General features: G+C 43.1%; 1 protein-coding gene across 6 annotated transcripts in view; it reads left to right on the forward strand.

Moving 5' to 3' along the window:
* DNAH11 (dynein axonemal heavy chain 11) overlaps positions 1-26,928 on the forward strand; it is a 278,479-nt gene that overhangs the window by 35,143 nt on the left and 216,408 nt on the right. For 4 of the 6 annotated variants that reach the window (XM_039523273.1, XM_039523275.1, XM_039523276.1 and 1 more), the window contains 4 exons: positions 2,021-2,232; positions 7,624-7,857; positions 13,157-13,324; positions 21,750-21,866. In XM_039523273.1, the coding sequence (XP_039379207.1) occupies positions 2,021-2,232; positions 7,624-7,857; positions 13,157-13,324; positions 21,750-21,866 (731 nt within the window). Of the gene's footprint in view, positions 1-2,020; positions 2,233-7,623; positions 7,858-13,156; positions 13,325-14,916; positions 14,947-21,749; positions 21,867-26,928 lie in introns of those variants that run through there. The other 2 variants (XM_039523274.1, XM_039523279.1) reach the window with 2 other exon arrangements.

Consider the following 26,928-nt stretch of genomic DNA (forward strand, 5'->3'; position numbering starts at 1 on the left):
CTACTAACATGGGGATGTTGTGTGGTGGTAGTAGGTTTGTTCCTCTTTGCTTTTTATGACTCTGTAACAATAGCACTTACATAGGCGCCAATTCCATGGGTGTTCTGGGGCTGGAGCACCCATGGGGAAAAAACGGTGAGTGCTAAGCACCCACTGGCAGCCCCCTATCAGCCTCTCCTTCCTTCCCCAGTGCCTCCTGTGCAGGAGGCTCTGGGGGAAATAGGGAGGAGCAAGGACATGGTGCGCTCAGGGTGGTGGAGGAATGGGGTGGGAAGAGGCGGTGGGGACTTGGGTGGGGTGGGGGCTGGGCCTGGGGCAAAGCCAGGGGTCGAGCACCACCTGGCACATTGGAAAGTCGGTGCCTGTGGCACTTACCCAGAACTGAGTTGTGGCACATGCGGTTCTTACCTTTGGGTGTCTGTGACCAGTGGTGAATATAGTATGACAGCCTTCCTACAGTATTTATTTTAACAGGTGGAACAAAGTGTCAGAGGAAAAACTATTTTAAAACAACCGACAGACGACATGCACGTTTATCTTACTTGAAGTCTTTTGAGCCCCTGATGGTAACCTAGGTAGGCCTAACCTCTTCAGAAACCTGAGCGGTATGTAGGGTATATCTACTCTTCCAGTTGAAGGTGTAAATTCCAGCTTGAGGAGATGTATCCCCACTAGCTTTGTTGAGCTAGCGCAGTGAAAATAGAGTGTAGCTGTGCTGGCATGAGTGATGGGAGGGACTAGCTGCCCTGAGTACATTATAGCATCTTGGATGGGTATGTGTTTGGGGCAGCTACACTCTTTTTTGTGGACTGGCTCTATCAGACCTAGTGTGGGTACGTCTCCTCATGCTGGAATTTACACTTCGAGCATGAAGTGTCAACATGGCATCCTTAGGCTGGCTCCCCCATACACTTCCCCATCTCTTAAGAGTCCCTTTTCTAAACTGCTGTAGTCCTTTTGGCCTTCGGTGTGTGCAGGCCTTTTCCTATCATGGCATTGTCTCAAAACATCCTTCAAACATTTGGGATGAAGTGGCTTACCTTCCTTCACAGCCCCTTGTTACATTAACCCAATATATTCATACACCATCCCAATAACTAGGTCAACATTCAGTATTCATACATTATTACAGAGCAGCTCCTACTCCATCACATAGTGTGTAACACAATGGGCTCTACTCTGGTGAAAATATCCTCAGCAGTTGTTATCCCACTGAGGATTTACAGACCTCTGGAGTACAAGGTCACATAGGCCTTTCCCTATGTTAAAGGACTGCTTATGGGACTGCCAAAGCTTGCTCCCTTTTCAAAGATAGTCACAGATCCTGCCAGTTGGCTCATGGGAATGATGTTGCCATGGCATGTTGTGTCCCTTGATACCCTAATGCAAAGGGGATAGGAAGGGAGACCTCTTTCTTGACTGTCTGACTTTGCTGATAGAGACAGAAACACACAGCTCTTTGCCAGTGAACATGGTTTGGAAACATGCTGCTTCTCCTCCAGCAAACACAGTTTTAAAAAAAGACTACAGGCCTCTGACTTGTCCCTCATGCTGGAATTGCACATACCTATTACTTTAAATGTAGGTCTGCAGTAACTTCTGTGTCACTCCAAGCTGGTTGGCTGAGGCGGGGAACAAACAGACAGAAAAGAAAAAGTTGTGATACACAGATCCCTAAGTCCCAGCAGTAGAACTGGTGAACAGGGAGTTGTCTGAGCCTTGTGCTGTGTGGTCGAGCTTCTGGGCCTTCACCACAATACTGTCTCATGCCCCAGAAACCTACATATATTTCTCCCTGGGTAAGGACTGTTGTCATTTTATATCTATGGGGAAAAAAATAAAATTGATTAAATTTACAAAGTTACACTCTCCACCATTGACACTGATAAGCCTTCTAATTTTTACAGTTATTGCACTGAAAATATTTTCCTTTTAGACTAGAATAATTTTTCATTCCTCAATGTAAACAAGCTGATTTAGAAACAATCATATCTGAGGTTTTATCATTTTCTTTTTACAGCACTTATGGAAGCGCAAGATATTGAACTGTACCTGAGACCACTGAGAAGACACATTCAGTTTCTTCAGGAGACAGAGTTCCCCAAGATCTGTGCTTTAATTCCCCCTTTGTTTCACACCATCTGCCTGATCTGGAGTCACTCCCAGTTTTACAGCATGCCTGCACGGATAATAGTTCTATTGCAAGAGTTCTGCAATCTGTTCATTGAACAGGTAGCTCAAAATATAAATCATAAACTATATGTACCTAGTAAATAAGGGCCAGTCAATAAATGGTATGCTAATAACAAAAGAATATGAATTTAGCCTGTGTTAGTTAGTTTTTCTAATAAATAGCACAATTAGCAGATTAATCATGTTTCTGCAGAAATCTCAAATTACCATTTCACTACTAAACCTGCAGCACAGCCAAATAATTAGAACTATCAGTGCTGCCATTTCAAAGTTCTTTGTTAAAAAATGCAATAATCTCTTTGCATAAAGAAGAAAAAGTATTCTTTGAAAATCATTCAGCGCTTGGCAAGTTGTTTCTTCTGTTGCCAGGCAGGTCTAATGTCTCTTTTTTTAGCAGGTATAATGAAAACTATTTGCTTTATCAAATTGCAAACTGATCCTGTCCCACTTTTTCCATCCAAACATCTCTCCTAGCCCAACATATCTGAGTGGCACTAAGACATGTGTTTATAGTGGTAGCTTTTAAATATAGCCATTTCTTGAGGGTCCAGTATTGTAGACACTGTTCTTCTGGCCAAGCAAATACTGGACTACCTTCAAAAACAGTCAATAGCATTTATTAATTAGCCAAAAAAGTCACCTTTGAGACGCACAAGAGAAACTCACACTCCCTAGCCTACTTCAGAGCATGAGTGCACAGCTGCCACAGCATTCTAATCTCCTGCTGGCCAAGGAATGAGAGATGAAGGAACTGATTCTCCTTTCACACTAGACATTACTCCTGATTTATGCCACAAAGACAGAGACTTGTCAGAGTTATTGCTGAACAGGGAGCAGGACCACTAGGAGACAGCTCTGGGAGGACCAAATGTACTGTTGCTGCTGTAATATTTGCATTTCATGTTTACAGTGGAATTGCAGTGATACTTAGCTTTTCTCAGAAAAAAATGGTGTGAGCACCTGTGCCCCAGAAGAAAATATGTAGTTATTTTTGTGAATGCAAGATGTGGTACCAGCGTGACAGAGGGTAACAACAGTGGTTGCTGTGCCAGTATACAACTGAGCCTTCCCTGTCTATTTTTATTTATAGATTAGGTTTTCAGTGGCCTGTCCCCATTTTGTCATGCCTTCATTTTCCCATGCCAGCTCCTTCCCTGCTACTATGTTTATGCTGGATTCTGGAAGGTTGAGTTACAAAGTTTGAATGTTCATGTTTCCATTGAAGCTTTCCTGAGTGCTCTAGATTTCCTGTAGTGACTGTTACTACATTCTGCCTTTTTTATTTTGTATTTACAGAGTAATTAATCTAGTCTTGCTATTGCTACCAACATGGTTTTTTAAATAAAGAAAAATGCTAAAAGCAGAGGCCACAGAAACCACAGTATCTCTGAATGCTCCAACCACAGAAGACAGATTCTATTTAAAAAGGGAAACTGTTAGTAGACTAGTGTTAATGATGTACGTCTGAATCTGTTTTACTTCTTAATTCTGACCTCTGACAGAATGGGCAGCTATACTTCCCAGTTAGAAATGATGCTGACTGACTTGAAAGGAAACCTCAAATAATATATGGCCACTTCTGCGTTGGCTGCAAAGGTAGGCATGGAGAGTAGTGAAGTTAAATAATGAAAAATAACTAGGAGTGGGAGTATAACTGTTTATATGAGAGGAGTGGTGAGGGAGTGAGGAAAAATAAAAGCGAGATGGCAGCAGAGCCAGAATTTTCCCAGTCTGTTGTGTAGGTAACTTCTCATTTGAAGTATACTAATTTAATAAATTCAGTTCTTAGATCTGATGTAACAACCATTAATTACAAATTTGCGTCAAATTTGAATAAGCTGACCAGGCGAAAACAATAATGCTTTACTCCTGTATTTAGACAGAGAATTTTCATCCAGGGGTGTTGGTTCATCTTTACAGATGTCAGCTGCATCATTTTCACAACACCCCAGTTGTTGTTGTCATCCCCATTTTACTGTTGTGGAAACTGAGTGCCCAAAGTGGTACTGAAGCTTATAGGTCAGTGGTAGATCTGTGGATCTGTGTAGGTATCGGATTGCTTTTTGAGAGCAGAACCCAGTCTGCTGTCTGAGAGACCACTCTGTCTCCTGGTACTGTTCTACAGCAGTCACATCTAGTTTTTATAATACAGGATTGGGTGTCCAGATATCAGGATTATTTCCAAACTCTGTCACTGACTCAATTTGTGATGTTGAGCTGCTTCATTGACCACTCTCTGTTTCAGTTTTATTATCTGTAAAATAGAGATACTAATACTTGCATACCTCACAGGGAGTTGAGACTTAATTCATTAATGCTTGTGAAGCACTTTGAAATAATCTGATGGAAGGAGCTATTGAAGTACAAATTATTATTATTTATTAATGTTATTTTATTTATTTATTTTAACAGTATATTTGCTTACACAAAAGGTAGATATTTTTACCATGCACTGATTCTATATTACTCAAGTCAACTGAAAGTCAAAATAGGCTTCTATCTCTGTATTTAAAATGTTTTTATCTAGTTATTTCATGTACTGATTTAGCCATTAAAGGAGTCAGTAATAATATATTTACTGTGTTATTAATTAATTGTACCATACCAGTTATAGTAGAGTTAGCTAATAATTAAATACTTTTTTCAGGGGCTTTGAATGTAACCATACAGAGTTAAATAAAAGCAAATATATTTATTCTCTTGAGGTTATCTGCCTAGTGAGGCCTTGATTAAATTGGTTGTACTGAATGGTTCACCAGAGAAAAGTACTTAATATGAAAATAGACAATGAGGATAAATAGTTATATACAGGAATGCTGTCGATAAGAGTTAAACTTAGCTATGCTTTGTTGAAAAAAACAGTAAATTTGTGCGTTTATATATATAAAAAAAAAAAGCCTAATCTCATATTTAATACTCAGACAAAACTCTGATTCATTTCAGTGGGGAATTTTGAGAATAACTTTAAATGTAATAGAGATCCCACTGGTAAAGGCTTAGTCCAGGTCACTGTTGTAATGAGCAAAATAGATAAGCAATCTTTGCATTAGGCTACAATTTTGTTAAATTATTTCTTAGATTCTTTGTGAAATAGAAAGCAATTTCCAAAGAGTTTTTTTGCTTTGCAATTTTTCCTGTTAAAGAAAAGTTCAACTATAGATAATTACATGATTTACTTTACTTATATAAAAATATCTATAGCTAGAGAACTACTATCTTGAAACCTCTGTAATTCTATCCAGAGTCTATATGCAAAGTTATTACAAAAACGATGTTAGAATGCTAAGGTTCCAAAGTCAAGCATTCAAAAGTTAGGAAATACTGTATCAGAATTAAGGTTGCTTGTGCAACCTTTGTGTGTTTTTGTGTTATGATACACCCTTTAATTACATGATCATTAACTATTTTGTGCACAGTTGAAACTTTGGAATGGAGGAGTTCCAGGCTCAATTGAGTCTTCAGGGGAGTATTCTCTAGTGGTTAGACCCTTCTGCTTTGCCCCCCGCCACGCCCAGCCTGTCCCTTTCTCTCTCTGCTCCTGTCCCCCTAGCCTATTCCTGTTCTCCCTTCTCTTATCCCTTTTCCTGACCCTGCTGCTCTGCTTCTAACCCCTCTGCATTTGAGTCAGGATACTTCTTCCTTCTCCAAAGGTGAAAGGTTGAGAGAATTTTGCTTCTACCCTCTAACAAGGCTCTACTGAGCATGTGCAAATGGCGATTTTCCAAGATCTGTAATTTGGTCAGATTTGGCTGCATTTTCAGTGAGAAAACAAAAGACAACTTGGTGACTTCCATTGCCAAATTTCTGGTCCCTGCTATAAAGAACAGAAGTACTAGAGCATCTCAATGAATCACTTGTAAGAATTTTTTAACATGAACAAAACAATGTCTTTGTTTCACATTTAGAAACGACAGAACCATTTTTGCAGAACTTGAATAAATGAATAAACATTCAGTCTGAGCCTGATATGGAAAGCTTCACCTTGAACAATTAAAGTTTTGTAAAGTTATAAGTAGCAGGGTCTAATAATGGGAAGTGTTGGGCAACATTATTATTGGTGGTGCTGCCTATAATAAAACAATTACTGTGACATAGCTATTTCTGGTTTTCATTTTGAATAGCTAAAGAGTCCATGAATGAGCCCTCTTTTTAAAAAGCTTCAGTAATATACTGTGATAGACCCAGGCCAGTTGGGTACAGCAGAATAGCAGAAGGCAGATATACTGGCCACTGGATTAACAGTTTTCTGTTCCCTGACTGACCAGAGCAGGGGCTGCTCCAGGCTAATGAGAACACCTGACTCTAATTAAGTTGTAAAGAGTCAGGTGAGGCCATTCAGTTAATGTGACCACCTGACTCTAATTAAGGCTCTGCTGATACTATACAAAGGGCTCACTCCAGTCAGGCAGGGGAGTCAGGGAGCCAGAGGAGAGGAAGTGTGGCTGAAGGGCTGGTTACTGAAGACACCCTCAAACATTATTAAAGGTCCCCTAAGGTAAGGGAGAAGCAGGAGAGCTGTGGGGAAGTGGCCCAGGGAAATGTAGCAACTCTGGCAGTGAAAGGTTGGCTTCTAACAACTGCTACCATTAGGGTCCCTGGGCTGGAACCCGGAGTAGAGGGCGGGCCCGGGTTCCCCCCAACCCAACACTACAGGACCATCTCCTGGAAGGGGAAGTCAGGTCCCTGTCAGGACAGGAGGCTGAACAGAAACTGTGGGAGTTCTCTCTCCAACCTCCTTGCAGGCCTATGATGAAAAGGGCTCAGTAGACTGTAACCCTGGCTGTAGAGGGAGAAGGGCTACGTGGAGGGTCACAGTGAGCCACTGAGGCTAGCATAAACCACCTAGAAGCGCAGGACCCACAGGAGCAAGGTTAGAGCTCTGCCACAGTACAAAATAAAAAAGTCATACCAGTCTGAGGCTGGCAGTTCTAACAGTGTGTGTAATAAAGATTAGAGAGCTAAGATAGGAATTTATCAATACACAGAGAAATCTGTCTCTAACATTAAGTAATATTTTCCCCAAGTGTTACTGATCTGTTTTTGTTTGTGTTTTTTCCGCCACTATGAATGAACAATTGCACTGTCATTGTGTACAAAGATAGCACGCCAGGGCTGGCTTGATTCCATGGCTTACGTGACAAATTTGACATTTTGAGGACATGATATGGTGCAGCAAATATTGATTATTTTTTAATGTGTTTTTGTTTAAATCATCTTAAATGTAACTTGGGAAATGGACAAGCTAGAATTTTTAGGCCTAACAATTTTAAATTATTAGTATATTAATATATAAATATTATAATTAATTTAAATATTAGCCCTTGCATAGAGAATAAGAAGTGTCTTTTTGACTGAAGTCATGGCTAGCTTTGATAAGCAGTGACTTTTTTGGTCTTCCTCTATCTTTTTTTTATTTTTTTTAAATTCCAGGCTAGATCATACCTCTCACCAGAAGATCTTTTGAAAGGAGAAATTGAAGAAACATTGGAACATGTGCAAATAGCTGGAAATACCTTAAGGAGCTTTAAAAATTTCTTCTTTAGCCACAGAGAAAAGTTGGCAAGTTACTTCACCAATGGGAAGGAATTTAAACCATGGGATTTCCAATCTAATATGGTGTTTGCCAGATTTGACCTATTTCTCAACCGCTTAGTGAAAATTGAGGTAGTATTTACAATTTGCAATTATATTTATCCATTTTTCAAGCAGTGTAAATTATCTGAGAATGCCTGCACCACATCTGAAGTGCAGGGGACATTGTCCAGGATTGCTGGAGGAAGGGAGCAATGCCTTGAGTGGTTTGGGGGAGGAATTCAGAAACTGCATCAAAAAGGTGGGTGGGGGTCAGCTTGGCCACACTGACTCATCCCCTGGGAATGTAGGGCAAAAAGTTTAAAAGGTGCAAGCCCGGGCATTGGAAGCCCTTTCTCCAGGCAGCAGGCAAGGCAGCACCCATCCTTCCTCCTGCCTCTTGAGGTGGCGAATATCAGGTTTGGTCAGGACCTGCTGTTGGCATTGCGCTAGTCACTTCTTTAGGGGGGCTCGGAAGGAATTTTTCTCTCACCACCAGACTGGCCTAGGTGGAGTGGATTTTTTCTGTGGGGCGGATGTCCAGTGCAAGTACTCCATTGGGAAGGCATCCAGTGACCAGATAAATGGCCTGGTAAAAGACTTTAAAAGAAGGTGCTGGTTAAAGGAACGGAACATGGTGGGGGGGTTCAGGGCTCCTGTGATTGGTACGGCAGGGAGCCAAGCCCTCTTTCTTATAGCCCACCTTAACCCTCCTACAAGGAGGGATGGGGGGTTAATGGTAAAGTCCAAGCCATGGGTTGTCTGGGGGACCTTGATGGAAAATGAAGGGGGCTGGTGGAAGTCTTGGGTAGTTATTTGAATGAACATGGAGTTGCCTGCTGCACTGTACACTTCTGTTTGCCAGGTAGTCCCAGACATCTCTAGTAATAAAGCTGTGGCCCGATTAATCCATATCAAGTGTCTCCTGTCCTCCTTTCGGTATAGACGGACAAACGTTTTCTTTTCTTCCTGAAAAGAGTTGGAAGTTTGTGTGATTGGTTCGGTCACAGAGACCCCCCCCCCGCCCTTGGGACTGTCACCTGATCTGCTGAAACTACCTCTGAGCCCGGAAGGGAATAGGGACAGAAAAGTAAGCAAAATAGGTGAGAGTGAAGCTCAGAAGAAGCTAGAACTGCACAGGTTGCAAATTGCAAGAAGGAAAGAGAGGTGCACAAAGACATGTATCCTGCAGGTGGATGTTGGGGTCCTGGTAACTGCTGTGGTGGGAACAGACCCCAAGGACTCTGCAGCTGGAAGCAAGCTCAACCTGAGTGAAAGAGGGGGTGGGGGGATTTTTCTGGCCAATGAAGGGTCTGTCATAGCTGGTAGCTGTGAGCCCACAACTGGATCAGAGTCACATTCCCTTTTCGGGGACACAGGTGTGTCAGCCTCAGAGGGGAGCCAAAGAGGAAAGTCCAGATGGCAAGTGAGGTGGAACAGGAGGGTCTGACTTCCTGTTGTAGGGAGGCTTCCCCAGGAGGAGGGTGAAGGATCTGCATCTGAAATGCTAGACACCTCACCTGTGGATCAGGTTTTAAGGAAAGACTGTGGGTCAGATCTCCTGGAGGGGAGAGTCCTCTCAGCTGACCTTTTGGGAATAGAGAGTGGGGTGTCCAAGGGGATTTTACCAATCCAAAGCACTCCATTAAAAATCGTGCAGAACACAATGCCATCCACCGCCTCAGAAACCACCCTGACATTATAATCAAAGACGCTGATAAAGGAGGTGCTGTTGTCATCATGAACAGGTCTGACTACCAAAAGGAAGCCTCCAGACAACTCTCCAATACCAAATTCTACAGGTTACTTCCCTCAGATCCCACTGAGGACTACACTAAGAAACTGCACCATCTACTCAGGACACTCCCTACACTAACACTGGAACAAATCAACATACCTTTAGAGCCCCGACCAGGGTTATTCTATCTACTACCCAAGATCCACAAACCCGGAAATCCTGGATGCCCCATCATCTTGGGCATTGGCACTCTCACTGAAGGACTGTCTGGATATGTGGACTTTCTACTCAGACCTATGCCACCAACACTCCCAGCTATCTCCGTGACACCACTGATTTCCTGAGGAAATTACAATGCATTGGTGACCATCCAGAAAACACCATCCTAGCCACCATGGATGTAGAGGCTCTCTACACAAACATCCCACACACAGATGAAATACAAGCTGTCAGGAACAGTATCCCTGATGATGCCACAGCACAACTGGTTGCTGAGATCTGTGCCTTTATCCTCACACACAACTGTTTCAAATTTGATGACAATATATATCTCCAGATCAGTGGCACCACTATGGACACCCTCATGGCCCCACAATATGCCCACATTTTTATGGCTGACCTGGAACAACGCTTCCTCAGCTCTCGTCCACTCATGCCCCTTCTCTACCTATGCTACTTGATGACATCTTCATCATCTGGACCCATGGGAAGGAGACTCTGGAAAAATTGCACCACGATTTCAACAGCTTCCACCCCACCATCAACCTCAGCCTGGACCAATCTACACGGGAGGTCCACTTCCTAGACACCATGGTGCAAAGAAGTGATGGTCACATTACCACCCTATACCGAAAACCTACCGACCGTTATGCCTACCTTCATGCCTCCAGCTTCCATCCCGGGCACACCACATGATCCATTGTCTACAGCCAAGCACTGAGGTACAACCTCATCTGCTCTAACCCCTCAGACAGAGACCAACACCTACAAAATCTCCACCAAGCATTCTCAAAACTACAATACCCGCACGAGGAAATAAGGAAGTGTACCCAGAAGCCTCCTACTGCAAGACAAACCCAAGAAAGAAACCAACAGGACTCCACTGGCCATCACATACAGTCCCCAGCTAAAACCCCTCCAATGCATCATCAGGGATCTACAACCCATCCTGGACAACGATCCCACACTTTCATAGGCCTTGGGTGGCAGGCCAGTCCTCGCCCACAGACAACCTGCCAACCTGAAGCATATTCTCACCAGTAACTGCATACTGCACCATAGTAACTCTAACTCAGGAGCCTATCCATGCAACAAACCTCGATGCCAACTCTGCCCACATATCTACACCAGCGACACCATCACAGGACCTAACCAAATCAGCCACCAGTTCATTCACCTGCATGCCCCCCAATGTAATATATGCCATCATATGCCAGCAATGCCCCTCTGCTATGTACATCGGCCAAACTGGACAGTCTCTACGGAAAAGGATAAATGGACACAAATCAGATATTAGGAATGGCAATATACAAAAACCTGTAGGAGAACACTTCAATCTCCCTGGCTACACAATAGCAGATCTTAAGGTGGCCATCCTGCAGCAAAAAAAACTTCAGGACCAGACTTCAAAGAGAAACTACTGAGCTTCAGTTCATCTGCAAATTTGACACCATCAGCTCAGGATTAAACAAAGACTGTGAATGGCTTGCCAGCTACAGAACCAGTTTCTCCTCCCTTCGTTTTCACACCTCAGCTGCTAGAAGAGGGCCTCATCCTCTCTGATTGAACTAACCTCATTATCTCTAGCCTGCTTCTTGCTTGCATATATATATTTATATCTGCTCCTGGAAATTTCCACTACATGCATCCGACGAAGTGGGTATTCACCCACGAAAGCTCATGCTCCAAAACATCTGTTAGTCTATAAGGTGCCACAGGACTCTTTGCTGCTTTTACAGATCCAGACTAACATGGCTACCCCTCTGATACTTGACATTAAAAGATGTTGTTCCTGCTATGCTTGTAAGAAATGAAACTGTCTCTTCAAGGCAGGAGGAAGAAAAACTTTGCATTTGCGAAGGGTCACAAGCGGGTGGGGCCCAACACAAAGAGATTCCAGAGGGAGGGGCCAAGGGCAGGCACCCTTTCCTTGCCAAAACCTCAAACACATGCCTGAATTAAGAGCCTTCTCCAAAAAGGCAGGAGAATCTGTGTTTGAGCACCTACCATGGTACACAAAGGGATTAGAAAATGTAGTAGACACTAGGCAAGTCAGGCTATGTGAACAAAGTCTATCCGTCATAAATTGGCTGTTAATCTTGTGTCTTTTGCTACTTCATCTATTGGTCAAGACAAAGAAGTTGATGCTAATAGTAAACGCTTTAAAAATGTGTAACATACCTGATTTGTGGAAAAAACTTTTGTACATGCTAGGAATGGTGACAAAACAGTTCCACGAGCATGTTGATTTTCAGCTTATACCTGTAGACAGGCTGGAAGCTTGGCACAGCAGCAAAAGCATAACAGGCTTATGCTGCTGTGTAGAAGGGGAAACTGAGGCACGCCGCCTCATGGCATTGGTGGCTAAATACCAAGACGTCTACACTTTAACAGATACTGCTATCTGTATTCTGTTAGCAATACTACACCCCTACACGTTTTCAGGCACCCGGGGACCCCAAACCTTGCTAGGACACCTATGAATGACATCATAGGGTTTAAAGGTACTGCGAGTGTGTGTAACCAGAGACAAACAGGGATTTTACATGTACTGCCTCTGCCAGGGACAGTGTCCAAGACTCTGGCAGTAAGTTCAGGAGGAGGGTGTGACTTTGCACTCCATATGTTTTATGGAAATATAAATGTAGATATGATGTAACTGGAATATGTTTCATGCAAAAGGTCTCTTGTAAGGTATCATTACAAAGTGTATGATCTACCGAGTGTGTTCATCCTATTTGTTTGCATGCACTATTTCTATGTCTGGAGTCTCAAGCCATCAGAGAAAACGGGCTCAGAGGTAGTTTCAACACATCAGTGACAGTCCCAAGGGGGTCTCTGTGACTGAACCCATCACAGTGTGCATTTCTAAATACATTATCAAACAGTTCCCTTCATCCCTTTGGGATACAAGACACTTATTTCCTTCATGTGACATCAGAAAACATAGAAATTCAATTTAATTTGGCACAGACCACAAAGAAGGTGACACTAGGTTCAGCCTTACTTCTCTGAATAAAATGTATGTTTAACTTTCATGTTAACATTTTGTTGTGCATAATGACAAGAAATCAACATGTTATACACGAAAGTGTTTGTTTATATTCCACTAATTCTGTCTACCTGGATGCTGATGAAATTAAGCAAATTTTAGTTATGTATTTGGATTGGAAAATTTTAATTTGTTTCGACTTGGGTTCTAATCCTGCGAGTGACACTCTGTGTGGATGAACCCTGTGTCTATATGGAGTCACTTGGAGAATCTGGACCTTCCTTTTTTACGTCCTGGTTACTCAAGGCGGTGCAGATTTTAACTCCATTTTTGTTTGTTGTTTTGGTCAAAATGAGTCAAACCAGGCAAAAATGTCTCAAATATGATGGTTTCCATTGTTTTGTGTTAAGGCACATAGTTAATTATGTTTTTCAATGATTTAGGATATCTTTGTTATCATGTTGGAATTTCAAAAGCTGGAAAAGCTGGAGTTTGGTGGAGTCAAGGGGAAAACTTTGAGTGAACAAATCTACAGGATGAATGAAGAATTTATAGAAAGCTGTAAAGTTTTCAAGGAGAAAACATACGATCCTTCAGATTACAATAATGTGGTAATGTTACACTTTTCATATTGGTGTTTCTTAATTTTTTTCTTAATAGTTATGAAAAGATTTAATGGTTATGAAAGTGAAAAATTTATTAGAGCCAGGCAGAATATAGGTAGGCATTATACAGATTTCCCATGCAACTTCGCTAATGCACCCAGGACCTGACCTCCATCACTTCTTGCTGTTCTATACTTGTCTTCTCAAGAGCAGTTTTCCTTGTGTTTTCTCCTAGATAAATTCTTTGGAGGCTTTATGAGGTGCATAAATGTCAAAAAAGCATCTATCAGGATCTTTTGAGAATTTGAACATTGGTCTTCAGGGGGGCTCCACCCACTGCCCATGAAGATGAGACACCCTGGGTCCAGTCCCCCGTTCTCCAATGACTCTTGTTAAACAAAGGATAAAGAGACTGAGGCAGCCCCCCCCCTCCGCATCAGTATCTTCCATGGCTAAATGGTTAGAGCACTCTTCTGAGTCACGTGGGAGAGCCCTGTTCAAATCTTTTCCCCCCGCTCAGGATGAGAGGGGAATTGAACCTGGTCTCCCACATCCCAGATGAGTGCTCTAACCACTGGGCTAAAAGTGATAACGAAGGGAAGTGGTATCACTGCTGCTGCCTCTACAAGATTTTTAAGTCAGGCCCTATTGGTGAGAGAGGCACTCCTCTGCCTGTCTTCCCCTGGTTCCTGGATTACACTGGGGCTTAATGGGAGATGCCTAGAGTGAGGTAGCAATGTACATACCCAAAGGTAGAAACTTAGGTGCTCAGGGAACTTTTACCCTGAAGACTTACTCACTGAGTGAGTTTAGGCACCTACGGGGTTAAGGGGCAGCTGAATGGGGACTGTGTGGATCTCAGTAGTCTCTAAGTACCTTAAAAGCAGCAAAGAGTCCGGTGGCACCTTATAGACTAACAGACGTATTGGAGCATGAGCTTTCGTGGGTGAATACCCACTTCGTCGGATGCATCCACGAAAGCTCATCCAATACATCTGTTAGTCTATAAGGTGCCACAGGACTCTTAGTCTGGATCTGTAAAAGCAGCAAACACGGCTACCCCTCTGATATCTAAGTACCTTAGTGGATCAGAGCCTTTGTCAGTTTTCTAGATTCTGATTGCATGGTTCTACTCTGACCAAATGGCATTATGAGTTTTCATGTTTCTCTCTCCATGAAGCCAAATCAAGTGGGAAATCCTGGCCCTATTGAAGTCAATGGAAGTTTTACCAATGACTTCAATAGGGCCAGGATTTCACCACAAGTGTTATCAGTTTACAAGTTAAGAGGTTTTCTAACACCACCCCTGCAAACTCTACTTGCATTCTGAAAGTCAAAATAAGCCTTTTTTCTTTCTCTTGTGTCTTCACCAGTAACAAAATTTTTGCATGCCCAAATTATAACCTAGCTACATTTGTGTAACTCCTCTGTCTTCAGATTATCACCATCATGACATCTGTTGCAACCCACTGCTGTCAGTGTGTTTGTACAGGTGCAAATGATTGGAATTTAGGTTTCCTTTATCCTCCTTGTGGGTGCTGCAGGGCTTTCAGCTCACTTGTTAATTATTTTTGTCACTAAAGTAAGCAGCTAGAACTCTGAATGCACACAGGAAGCACATCTTTTGGGTAAGGAGATTCCCTTTTTACAGACACTGTTTAGAACAGAACAAAATATTAAGATTATGCAAATGAATTTCATATGTATTTATTAATAGAGAATGGAAGAAAATGAGGTACTATGAAGCATGGTGATTTTTGCAAATATCTGAAATATTTTAGTTTTTTATTGTAAAAAAATGCAAAAATCATGCAAGTATAATTTGTAATGTATTAAGTTTTATTTTTCTAACTTTTTTTTACTATATTAACATTCATAAGGCAAAAGTCTGAGCCTACTGAAATCAATAGAAGTTTTGCCATTGACTTCAGCAGGGTCAGGATTTCATTTGCAATATGCATATTGTAAAATATACTGTTTGATAAGAATAATGAAACCATTCTTACTAAACTTCAACTTAAATCTGATCAGGCTAAAATTCTGGCAAAATATTAGGACCAGATTCTAGTCCCATTAAGGCTACTTTGCACTGCATGAAAGCCTTAAAGCCATTCTGGAAAAAAAAGCTGGTTGTTATGATACCTCTCTCCTAGCCCTAAGCGATGGTGATTTGAGAGAGCATGGGCATGGCTGGAGCACTGCTGTGTTCTGACAATCCTTTGTATCCCCAGCATGGTACAGAGCCACATTGTCCCAGACTCCGGGCTGTGTGCAGTTTGCACCATCTAACCTTCAGCTTGTGTTCCCCTACCCCTTTTAAAATATGTATTGAATGCTCCCTGTATTAGCAGGTATACAATGTGATTAAACATTGAAGCTTCTTTAGAATCATAGAATATCAGGGTTGGAAGAGACCTCAGGAGGTCATGTAGTCCAACCCCCTGCTTACAGCAGGACCAAGCCCCGGACAGATTTTTGTTCCTGAGCCCTAACTGGCACCCTCAAGGGTTGAACTCAGAACCCTGGGTTTTGCAGGCCAATGCTAAAGCACTGAGCTATCCCTCCCTCACTCTCCTTTAATCTCTTATTATTTAACCTTAATTAAAATACAGCTATTGGCACTTCTCACAAAATGGAGTTTGCAAGTTGTTATAAGTTAATCAGTTGTTAAGGCATTGATTCCTTATTTAGTGACTATGCAAAGGCAGCATTCACAGTGCATCTCAGAACACTCAGTCTATATTTAAAGCCTATTGACTTTTCAGCTTAGTGCTAACTCAAGCGTATTCAAAAAGTATTAACTTTCTTTTTTTATGGTGAGCATTCTTACTTTTGTAGGCAGCCTTAGTGTTGACTGAAGAGACAAAAAAGTAAGACCAAGCAGCAATTAGCTGTAATGTTTTTCTTGTCATCACTAAAACATTTCCTGAAAACCTGAATAAAAGTAATGTTTGCCTTTGGGTTTTGTAATGCTAACAAGAAGCTTTAATAAACAATAGCTGTCAGGGTAAAGCTAATGTGTGTGCAGAAGCTTCAAAGTTCATACTAAAAGCAGCAAAGAGTCCTGTGGCACCTTATGGACTAACAGAAGTTTTGGAGCATGAGCTTTCATGGGTGAATACGACGAAGTGGGTATTCACCCATGAAAGCTCATGCTCCAAAACTTCTGTTAGTCTATAAGGTGCCACAGGACTCTTTGCTCCTTTTACAGATCCAGACTAACACGGCTACCCCTCTGAAAGTTCATACTATTCATTGCACAATATATGAGCTATATCAAGCTATTTCCTCACAAATGTTCTACATGCATCTCAATACACAGCATATTGCATATGGTTTAGTTAATATATGGAAATTCAAGAACTTCTTCAAATGATCAGTTTTGTTGACATGACTTATGCTTCTGTTCTCAAACAAGACCAAAGAAAATCTTTGTTCTTGGAGCACAAATCTAGCCTACTTACCATAATCTGATATAGGAACATGCCACAGCTCATTGGTAGAAACATATTTGAGTTTCTCTAATTGGCTAGCTGTGGGATAATACATATAGTTCCCCTCCCCCATTTGTTTTCATCTCATTTGATTGTTGTATGTTAAGACTATTTTCTATGTGCTATTTTTGGAGATTATAAAGAAAGAACTAAAAAGACAAGAAATGATTTACAACTTTTTCTGAAGATGTCTGATTTTAATTTAGCCGCCTATCTCGTGCACTGTCTGTTACCTTTTCTTATCTTTATTGCTTTACTTCCAGTATCTATCAAAGCTGCATTGATGGACTTGCTTATACTCTCGGCAACCCCAGATAGCCAATGTTTGTGAGACTTTAATCTAATTAACATTTGTGTAAATCAAATTTTTTAAATGTGAAAAAAAATACAATATGCAATTTTTATTGAGACTGACCATACTTGCAGCTGCATGTGACTTAGTGAAAATCTTGCTAAAAAGATATTGGAGCTCCTGTCTCTGGGTTTCCATTCAGTTATAGCATGAGCAGACATTAAGGCTCCTTTTCCTGTCTAATGGTACCTTACAGACGGTGCTCAACTCGGAATATGCTTAGGCACCATGATTATGCAAATTAGTCTTTTGAGTCTGACAAGAACCATAGTAACTTTTTTATTTTTAAAAAATGGTGCTAGTGACAGTTTGTATTTGCCTAGGTTTTTTTATTTATGATTGTGAGGTCAGTCTGCATAACCGGCCAGCCATAGATGAGGGCAAGCAATGGGGCTGCCTGTGGTGCTCTAAGCTAGAGCCTCCTACTGGAATTTGGAATGTTTGCCCCCAGTTACTTGTTTTTCATAGAATCATAGATTATTAGGGTTGGAAGGAACCTCAGGAGATCATCTAGTCCAACCTCTTGCTCAAAGTAGGACCAATCCCCAAATGGCCCCCTGAAGGATTGAACTCACAACCCTGGATTTAGCAGGCCAATGCTCAAACCACTGAGCTACCTCTCCCCACCCCCCTTAGTAGGTGCCAAGTTCTGCTTTGCTCAAGACTAAGTTACACCAAAGATCTGATAGACTGGCTTCTCAAAACTGGTGTCACAGTCACATAGGGCCTGATCCTGCATCAGTGAAGTTGATGGGAACTTTGCCATTGACTTCAGTGGGAGCATGCCCATAGTGACTTATTTTGTTGTTGTTTTCCTCTTGTTTTTTCTTGTCTCCCCTCCCCATCTGTACTTCAGGGAAAATATCTGGCCCTTCTGGTAACAGAGAATTGCATAATTATGTAGGATACTCCGGTTCAGGACTGGGCCAATGAGTGAGCATTTGCTCTGGAGGAGGTGGTTCTTCCTCTGCAGTGGAAGGATCCTAATCATTCTGCAGCAGGGTCATGTCTTCACTGGTGCCAGCACAAGATACAGCGGGGATATCTTGGGACTCTCCTGTTCAGGGACTGCACAGATGGTGCAGCCTTTGGAGTAGGCTAAGGCAGTCCTCAGAGCTTCTATAAGTTGAGTCCCTGCTTCACTGACCCTTGTGGAGCCTACTGGGGTTCAGAACTGCCAAATTGTGAGAACGCCCCGTCTCACACCCTCTGCCTTCATTGGCCCACTTCGGCTCCTCCCCAGAACGCCTCTTACAGCTGCGAGTGCTGGAGAAGTAGAGCAGAAATAGCCTGTGAGCACAGCACATGGCCATTGGGCTTCCCTGTACCCAGTGTATTTCCCAGAGGGACGTAGGCCTGCCCTATGAACCCCATTGAGGCAAGGGGTCCTAGCACAGTGATGAAATGATGCCCTTCTGGCCTGATTCTCTCTCAGTGGTGTAAATGAGGAGTAACTTCATTGAAATCAAGAGGAAATGTCTGCTTGGAGGGTGAGGTACATAGTGGAAAGAGAATCCTATCTATGAACTCTTCTTCATGGGAGGCACTCACGCTTGTTCTTTAGACAGCTGTGTTTTCAGCTGAATTACTTAGTCAGATGGGAAGTCCAAACCTACAAACAATGCTCTGTGTAGAAAGGGCCCCAAGATATTAACCTAAACTTGAGCAATACTTGGTTAACTTATCTTTTAGATATTAATGGAGTAGTGTAATATAGAAAGCTCTCTTGTAGAAAACAACAGTTATTCTGTTGCCTAATATACAGTAGCTGCTGATTCTCTGGTTATCTTAATTAAGCATATAGTACCTTTGACTCTAACTCATTGCTTACTTAGTTGATTTGAAAGTTAATGTATTTGAGCAGAAGTTTGATGCCAATATATCACACTTTCTGATAACAAGTAAAGAGATAAGCTAGGCTTGTTAAAACTTGTTGGGAACCTCTGTTTGACTGAAAGGCTAATGGCATAGGAATGAAAGTAAGGAGTAATGTTAGTTGGCACACATTCAAGAAAAACGTAGACATTTCTCTCCTCACCACACCTACCCAACAAAATATTATAGAACAGCCCAGTTTTCTTTTCTAATTTTTGTGCCATACATCCATGTATTTGGCTTACAGTAATACCACAAGTCAGTACAAATAATGCAATTATTAACTTTTAATCCAATTGGATTATATTGGGATTTCTTCATAAGAACTTAAAAGGATGCTGTCAAAATGTCAGAGAGAGAAAATTTTCTATGCTTTTAAAATGTGCCTATCCAATAGTCCCTTGTGTCTGCACATCAGTTTAAATATTACTTACAAAATTTATAATAGAGAAAGCCAGTCCAATCAACCTAGCTGCATATAGGTAGAGCACCAAAATAATCAAACAAATCCCCCATTCCCTCTCTCACCCAGTAAATGACCTGGAAAAAGGATGGGTTTTATACAATGCTGTGACATTAACAACTTAAGGTTACTTCAAACTGAGGCTGGTGGTGCAGTAAGGGGGTTAATTCAAAATTTGAGAGCAACTCAAGAAAAATGTCCTGCCAGTAGCTCCTTCTCACCAGAGGGCTCTAGCTTGAATGCCTCTACTGGTCACAAGTGAAAAAAGTACACCATGGAGTCTTTCAAGTAAGCAGGTCCCAGTCCATTGAATAGACTTTGTCAGATGCGCTACTGTTACTTGTGAAAATTTTCTTCATGTTTACATTAGAGCCCATCCTCTGGTGGAAAGAGAGAATATTCATTTAACTGTGGCCTTTTTTGTGACCTTTTTTGTTTTGAGCAAAGAATATACCATTGTAAAATAGAGGCTAGAAAAGCTTTTCTGAAAGCTTTTTACAAATATGTAATCAACGTGGTTATCTCCCGTTTGTCAAGAGTGTGACTAAAATGAAAAGTCTTGGGAACCAGTTTGGTTGATGGTGCAAATCTCCAGATTCAAGTTTAGGATCCTTTGAGGATTTTGCTGGGTTTATATGGAGCTACATAGACCAGATGCTGTAGTGTACATTTCTGTAATTTGTGCATTTGCCACTGTTTTCAGTGGACAGCACTATATCTGGTTTGTCTGGAGAACAGGAATTATGCTTACAGAACACATTCACAATAACATATGTAAAACCTGAAATTTCCATTTTGTTCCTAAAAGAGAAGAGATCCTGGGTGATACCCCTTAAGCCTACCACACGTGGTCAAAAGACCCCACATTGCAGCAGTCCTTGGAGTTAAAGAAGGGTGGATGCTGCCCCCTTCAGTGTCAATCAGAATTTACCCAGGGCCCAATAATCAAAGGTATTTAGGCTCCTAACTTCCACTGAAATCAATGGATCTGGGCCCCAGTGATTTATCTCTGTTAGATGCCTTGTTTGGAAGCATTTTCAGATGCTTATTCCCATATGAGTTAAGCATGCTGCCTTCACTGCACTTAATATCTCCCAGTGTACATCCCTCAGCGTCAAAAATATAGATTCTAATTTATTTGCCCTCTTTTTTTTTTCCTTTCCTCCCTCTTCCCAGGTTCTGATTGCCATAATTTTTGTCATCAAGTTTTTTACATGCTTTAGTGTTATTTATTGATGTTTCCATCCCATTCTTCTGGAAAACTGTTCTGTGAGTCTGCTCTTCTGTGAACCTGTTCCAGATGGATATAAACCAAACTATGGCCCCTGAGCCGTATCCGGCCTGCCAGCCATTTTAAGCTGGCCCTCGAGCTCCTGCTGGGGAGTGGGGTCTGAGGCTTGCCCCGCTCCAGCTGGAGAACAGGGTCAGGGGCTGCTCCATGTGGCTCCTGGAAGCAGTGGCATGGCCCCCCTCCAGATCCTACACGCTCCAATGCCCCCCCCCCCCAGGTGCTCCAATGAGAACTGCAGGGGTGGTACCTGTGGATGGGGCAGTGTGCGGAGCCACCTAGCTGCACCTCTGTGTAGGAGCCTAAGAAGGGACATACCGCTGCTTCCAAGAGCTGCTTGAGGTAAGCGTCACCCAGAGCCTGCACCCCTGAGCCTCTCCCCATGTCCCAACCCCCTTCCCCACCCCATATCCCCCTACTATTCTCTGAAACCCTCGATCCCAGCCTGGAGCACTCTCCTGCACGCCAAACCCCTCATCCCCAGTCCCACTCTAGAGCCCGCACCCTCAGCTGGAGCCCTTACCCGCTCCCCACCCCAGCCCAGAGCCCCCTCCCGCACCCTGAACTCCAAATTTCTGACTCACACCAGAGCCCAAACCAGAGCCCTTACCTCCTCCCGCACTCCAACCCCAATTTCATGAGCATTCATGGCCCACCACATAATTTCCATACCCAGATGTGGCCCTCGAGTCAAAAAGTTTGCCCACCCTGGTATAAACAAACACACAAATTTTATTTTAAATTGCTTTTTCCAGCTCAACTAAGGAGTGAGCCAACATTAAGACAACATGGTTTGTGCCAAGGATCTCAATAAATCAAATCACAGATAGTTTGTCTGTTTTGGAATCTTTATTGATGTTTTTCTGGAAAGAGTTGTGATAGTTGTATTCCTTTTAGTAGATTAAAAAATTCTTGTAATACAAATTAAAATTAGAATTTTTAAAAAATATATTTTACAGGAATTTGAAGAGGACTATGTTGAGTTTAAAGCCAACATCCAGGATTTTGACAGACGTCTTGGGTCAATCCTTTGTGTAGGATTTCTTGACTGTTCTGGTTTAGAATCAGCATTCAAGGTCAGTTCTGAACGAACACAACTATAAATCAGTTCTTTGTTTAAAAGTCACCATGGTGCTAGATAATGGAGTCGAATATTTTTAATTTTTAATCCAGACAAAATATTACTGAGTCATACGAGTGGCTCAGTAATACCCTCAAATACTAAAGTATTATAATAATAGGTTCTCGAGTGCAATTCATCTTTAGGAGGTCATTCTAGGACATCTCTATTCAAGTTGAAAGTTGGAGACTAACGACCATCAGCTCCAGTGGGAGTTTGTGAATGACTTCAGTGTGAGCAATATTTTTAATGCTACAGACGTTTTAAATAAAGTTATGAATGCAAGTCCCTTCCAGACATTGATCCACAGTTAAGGCCTGATCCAAAAGTCTATTGAAGTTGATGGAAAGGTCCACATTTCAATGGCCTCTGGATCAGGCTCTTGTCCCCCTATCCCAAAAAGCATGTAAGTGAGTGTTTTATTTTTAAGCATATGAGTAGTTCCATTGGGCTCAATCCTGCAAGGTGATGAGAGCCTCCTGGCCTGAGGCAGAGGTGACGTGTTGGGGAGGGGGCATGCAGGATCACATGCCTCCCCAGATTTCTGCCTTCCATTTCCAGCACTGGGGAGCCATTGCAGTGCAGGGGGGGCTCAGCGGGAACAGCTGAGTCCTGGGGAATCTCCATGGAGGGACTGTCCATGCAAGCCCATTGGATCAGGTGGTGTCAGCAGACGGGGCAGGGCTGTTGCTGGCACCCAGAAGTGGGGAGCTGGGCTGGTGGGGAACCAGCAGATCCCAGCCCTACCTTCCCCGAACCAGCCATGCTGGGCTCCGCAGGGGCTTTAGTGGCCATGGAGCCCAGCCAGAGGTGGCTCAGCAGGGGAGGGCACCCCAGCATGAGGAGCGGTGCTGTGTATGGCTGTTGCCGCAGGCACAAAGCTGAGGGGATGGAGAAGCCCTGCACACCCTGGGGCCAGGGCACAGGCCTTGCAGGGCAACAGAGGGGTGAAGAGGGCTCGAAGCCATTGCCTGGGGGGCTGCTGCAGAGCCTGTGAGTTTGGGGCAGGAATGGGCTGGAAATTGCTTCTCCCTTCTCTACTCCAGCACTTATCTGAGGAGCAAAGAGGCTCCCCTGTGCCAGTGCTGCATGGGGCTTTTGGTAGCTTTGGCACATGCAGGGCTTGGCTCCTCCTGGGCAGTGCCCTGTGCAGGAGGGTCTTCGGCTTTCCTGCGGCACCGTCCCAGCCAGAGGCAGTGAGGGAGGAAGGAGCCTGCTGGGCAGGCTGCAGGTGTGCTGAGCGCTCCTGCCAGGGGCTGGCTCTCTGCACAGTGCAGGGAGCAGGAGGTGCTCCACCAGGGATTTATGGAGCAGCAGCAGGGGTGGGGTGGGGTGGGGGGCTGAAGGGGCAAATCAGGGATGGGGCAGTGATGGGGGAGGCAGTGGGAAGGAGAGCATGCAAAGGGCCAATGGTGGGCAGCAGAGGTGACGTGTGGAGTGGTGAGGAGCCCCCCAAACCTTTAAATTGTGCCCCCCTCTCTGTTGTCTCTGCCTGAGTGGGAGTTTAGATCATCTAGCACTTCCCAGAAGCCCTCAGCCCCTTGATTGAGTGGGCCCATAGAAAATTACAGCATCTTTGTACTTTTTCTCATTGTTTATAATCTTTTGTGAAGTAATCTTTTCTGGTATTTGTATATATGAGTACTGTTTAAAACATACCCACTATGCTTAGCTTATTTATCTGTTTTTTGTGGCAGTGGATTTTCTGTGAGTGGCATGTTTGGTACTATAGGTGGGAATTTGGAAAGCTCCCAATTAATGTTTTGTGTGTTCTGTGCATTGCGTGCAGAGGGTGAAAGCTAAATAATCTTAAATGGAAAAATAGTTCTATGATTTTTTTCACTTTGTCACTAAAACCTGCTCCTTTATCCAGCCTCTGAAGAACTATTTGTTTGTCTTTGGATTTTGTAATGTTAAACATAAGGTACAGAAAACAATAACTGTCAGGACAAAGTCAATACTGTGATTTGTTAGTCAGATAGTAGCTACACACCATGTAGATTACACTCAAATTGTGTCAAGGTAGGTCTTATAAACTGTTTAATAATGCACAGTACGTCTAGGACAATTGTAGTTAATATTCAACTAAATAATTTGAAGTGCATTTTTCTAAGGTTGCCACCTTGGATGCAGTTGAATGTATGCATTGTTGTAATTCCTTCTCTCCTTTTGAAAGTTATGCTATTTCTTCCAATGGATTTGGATGCTCTGAGCAGTGTTAGGAAGCAGGGTAGTTTTAAAAATCCAGTTAATGAGTACTTTATGGACTTCAGCTCTGTTAACCTTTAAATACTCCAGGCATAGCATATGCCATGGAAACTGAATCTAATATCTTCACAGAATGTAGCTGTATATCCTGCTTCTGGATTGTCAAATAGTAGACTTTGTTTTAGAAAGGCATTAACCTACATAAGAACGGCCATACTAGGTTAGACTAAAGGTCCATCTAGCCCAGTAAACTGTCTTCTGACAGTGGCCAATGCCAGGTTCTTGAGAGGGCATGAACAGAACAGGTAATCATCAAGTGATCTATCCCCTGTCGCCCATTCCCAGCTTCTGGCAAAACTGAGGCTAGGGACACCATCTCTGCCCATCCTGGCTAACAGCCATTGATGGACCTATCCTCCATGAACTTATCTAGTTCTTCTTTGAACTGTTATAGTTTTGGCCTACAACATCCTCTGGCAAGGAGTTCCACAGGTTGACTATGCCTGGTGTGAAGAAATACTTTCTTTCATTTGTTTTAAACTTGCTGCCTATTAATTTCATTTGGTGACCCCTAGTTCTTGTGTTATGAGGAGTAAATAACACCTCCTTATTTACTTTCTCTACACCAGTCATGAATTTATAAACCTCTACCATATCCCCCCCTTAGTCATCTCTTTTTCAGGCTAAAAAGTCCCAGTCCTTTTAATCTTTCTTCATACAAAAGCTGTTCCATACCCCCAAATCATTTTTGTTGCTCTTTTCTGTATCTTTTGCAATTCAATAGATCTTTTTTTGAGATGGGGCGACCACACTTACACCCACATCTTGAATACTGCATGTAACATGGATTTATATAGAGGCAATATGATATTCTCTGTCTTATCTATCCCTTTCTTGACGATTCCCAACATTCTGTTAGCATTTTTGACTGTGAGTGAATGTTTGTTTTCAGAGAACTATCCACAATGACTTCAAGATTGCTTTCTTGAGTGGTAACGGTTAATTTGGACCCAATCATTTTATAAATATAGTTGGGGTTATGTTTTCCAATGTGCACTACTTTGCCTTTATCAACACTGAATTTTATCTGCCATTTTGTTGCCCAGTCACCCAGTTTTGAGAGAGCCCTTTGTAACGCTTTGCAATCTGCTTTGGACTTAACTAAATTCAGTAGTTTTGTATCTGCAAACTTTCATCTGCAAATTTTGCCACCTCACTGTTTTTTACCCCTTTTTCCAGATCATTTATGAATATGTTGAATAGTACTGGTCCCAGTACAGACCCTTGGGGGACACCACTATTTACCTCTGTCCATTCTGAAAACTAGCCATTTATTCCTACCCTTTGTTTTCCTATCTTTTAACCAGTTACCGATCCATGAGAGGACCATTCCCTCTTATCTCATGACAGCTTACTTTGCTTAAGAGACTTTGACGAGGGACCTTGTCAAAGGCTTTCTGAAAATCTAAGTACACTAGATCCACTGGATCTCCTTGTCCACATGATTGTTAACCCCCTCAAAGAATTCTAGTAGATTGGTGAGGCATGATTTCCCTTTACAAAAACCATGTTGATTCTTCCCCAACGAATCATGTTCATCAATGTGTCTGATAATTCTCTTCTTTACTATAGTTTCAACCAGTTTGCCCGGTACTGAAGTTAGGCTTACCTGGCTGTAATTGCCAGGATCACCTCTGGAGCCTTTTTTTTTTTGAAAATTGGCGTCATGTCCTCCAGTCATCTGGTATAGAAGATGATTTAAATTATAGGTTACATACCATAGTTAGTAGTTCTGAAGGAACTCAAATGTGAAATTGCGGAACTCTTGGGTGAATACCATCTGGCCCTGATAACTTATTACAGTTTAGTTCAGGGGTGGGCAAATTACAGCCCGTGGGCCGGATCTGGCCCACCTGCCATTTTAATCTGGCCCTTGAGCTCCCACTGGAGAGTGAGGTTGGGGGCTTACCCCACTCTGGTGCTGCAGCTGGGGAGCAGGGTTGCCATCCACTCCACGCGGCTCCCAGAAGCAGCAGCATGGCCCCCCTATGACTCCTACACGTAGAGGCATCCAGGGGGCTCCAATCTGCATGCTTCCCCTGCCCTAAGTGCTGTCCCCACAGCTCCCATTGGTCTGGAACTGCAGCCAATGGGAGCTGCAGGGGCGGTGCCTGCAGATGGGGCAGCATGCAGAGCCGCCTGGCCGTTCCTCTGCATAGGAGTCAGAGAAGGGACATGCCACTGCTTCCAGGAGCTGCTTGAGGTAAGCGCCATCCAGAGCCTGCACCCCTGATCCCCCTCCTACCCTCCAAATCCCTCAATCCCAGCCCTGATCCTCCTCCCACCCTCCAAATCCCTCAATCCCAGCCCAGAGCACCCTCCTGCACCCCAAACCCCTCATCCCAGCCCCAACCCAGAGCCTGCACTCCCAACTAGAGTCTGAACCCCTTCCCATCCCCCAGCCCTGGTCCCGCTCCTGCCCTCCGAATCCCTCTGTCCCAGCCCGGAGCAACCTCCTACACTCCAAACTCCTCAGCCCACCCCCCACAGCCAGAGCCCTCACACACACCCTCACCCCAGCCCGGAGCCCAAGCCCGCACCCTGAATTCCTCATTTCTGGCCCCACCCCGGATCCCACCCCCAACCAGAGCCCGCACTCCACCCCCAATTTTGTGAGCATTCATGTCCCACCATACAATTTCTATTCCTAGATGTGGCCCTTGGGCCAAAAAGTTTGCTTGCCCCTGGTTTAGTTTATCAATTTGTTCCAAAACCTCCTTTAATGACACCTCAATCTGGGACTGTTCCTC

This window comes from Mauremys reevesii, linkage group 2 (assembly GCF_016161935.1).
Source record: "Mauremys reevesii isolate NIE-2019 linkage group 2, ASM1616193v1, whole genome shotgun sequence".
NCBI lineage: Eukaryota > Metazoa > Chordata > Testudines > Geoemydidae > Mauremys > Mauremys reevesii.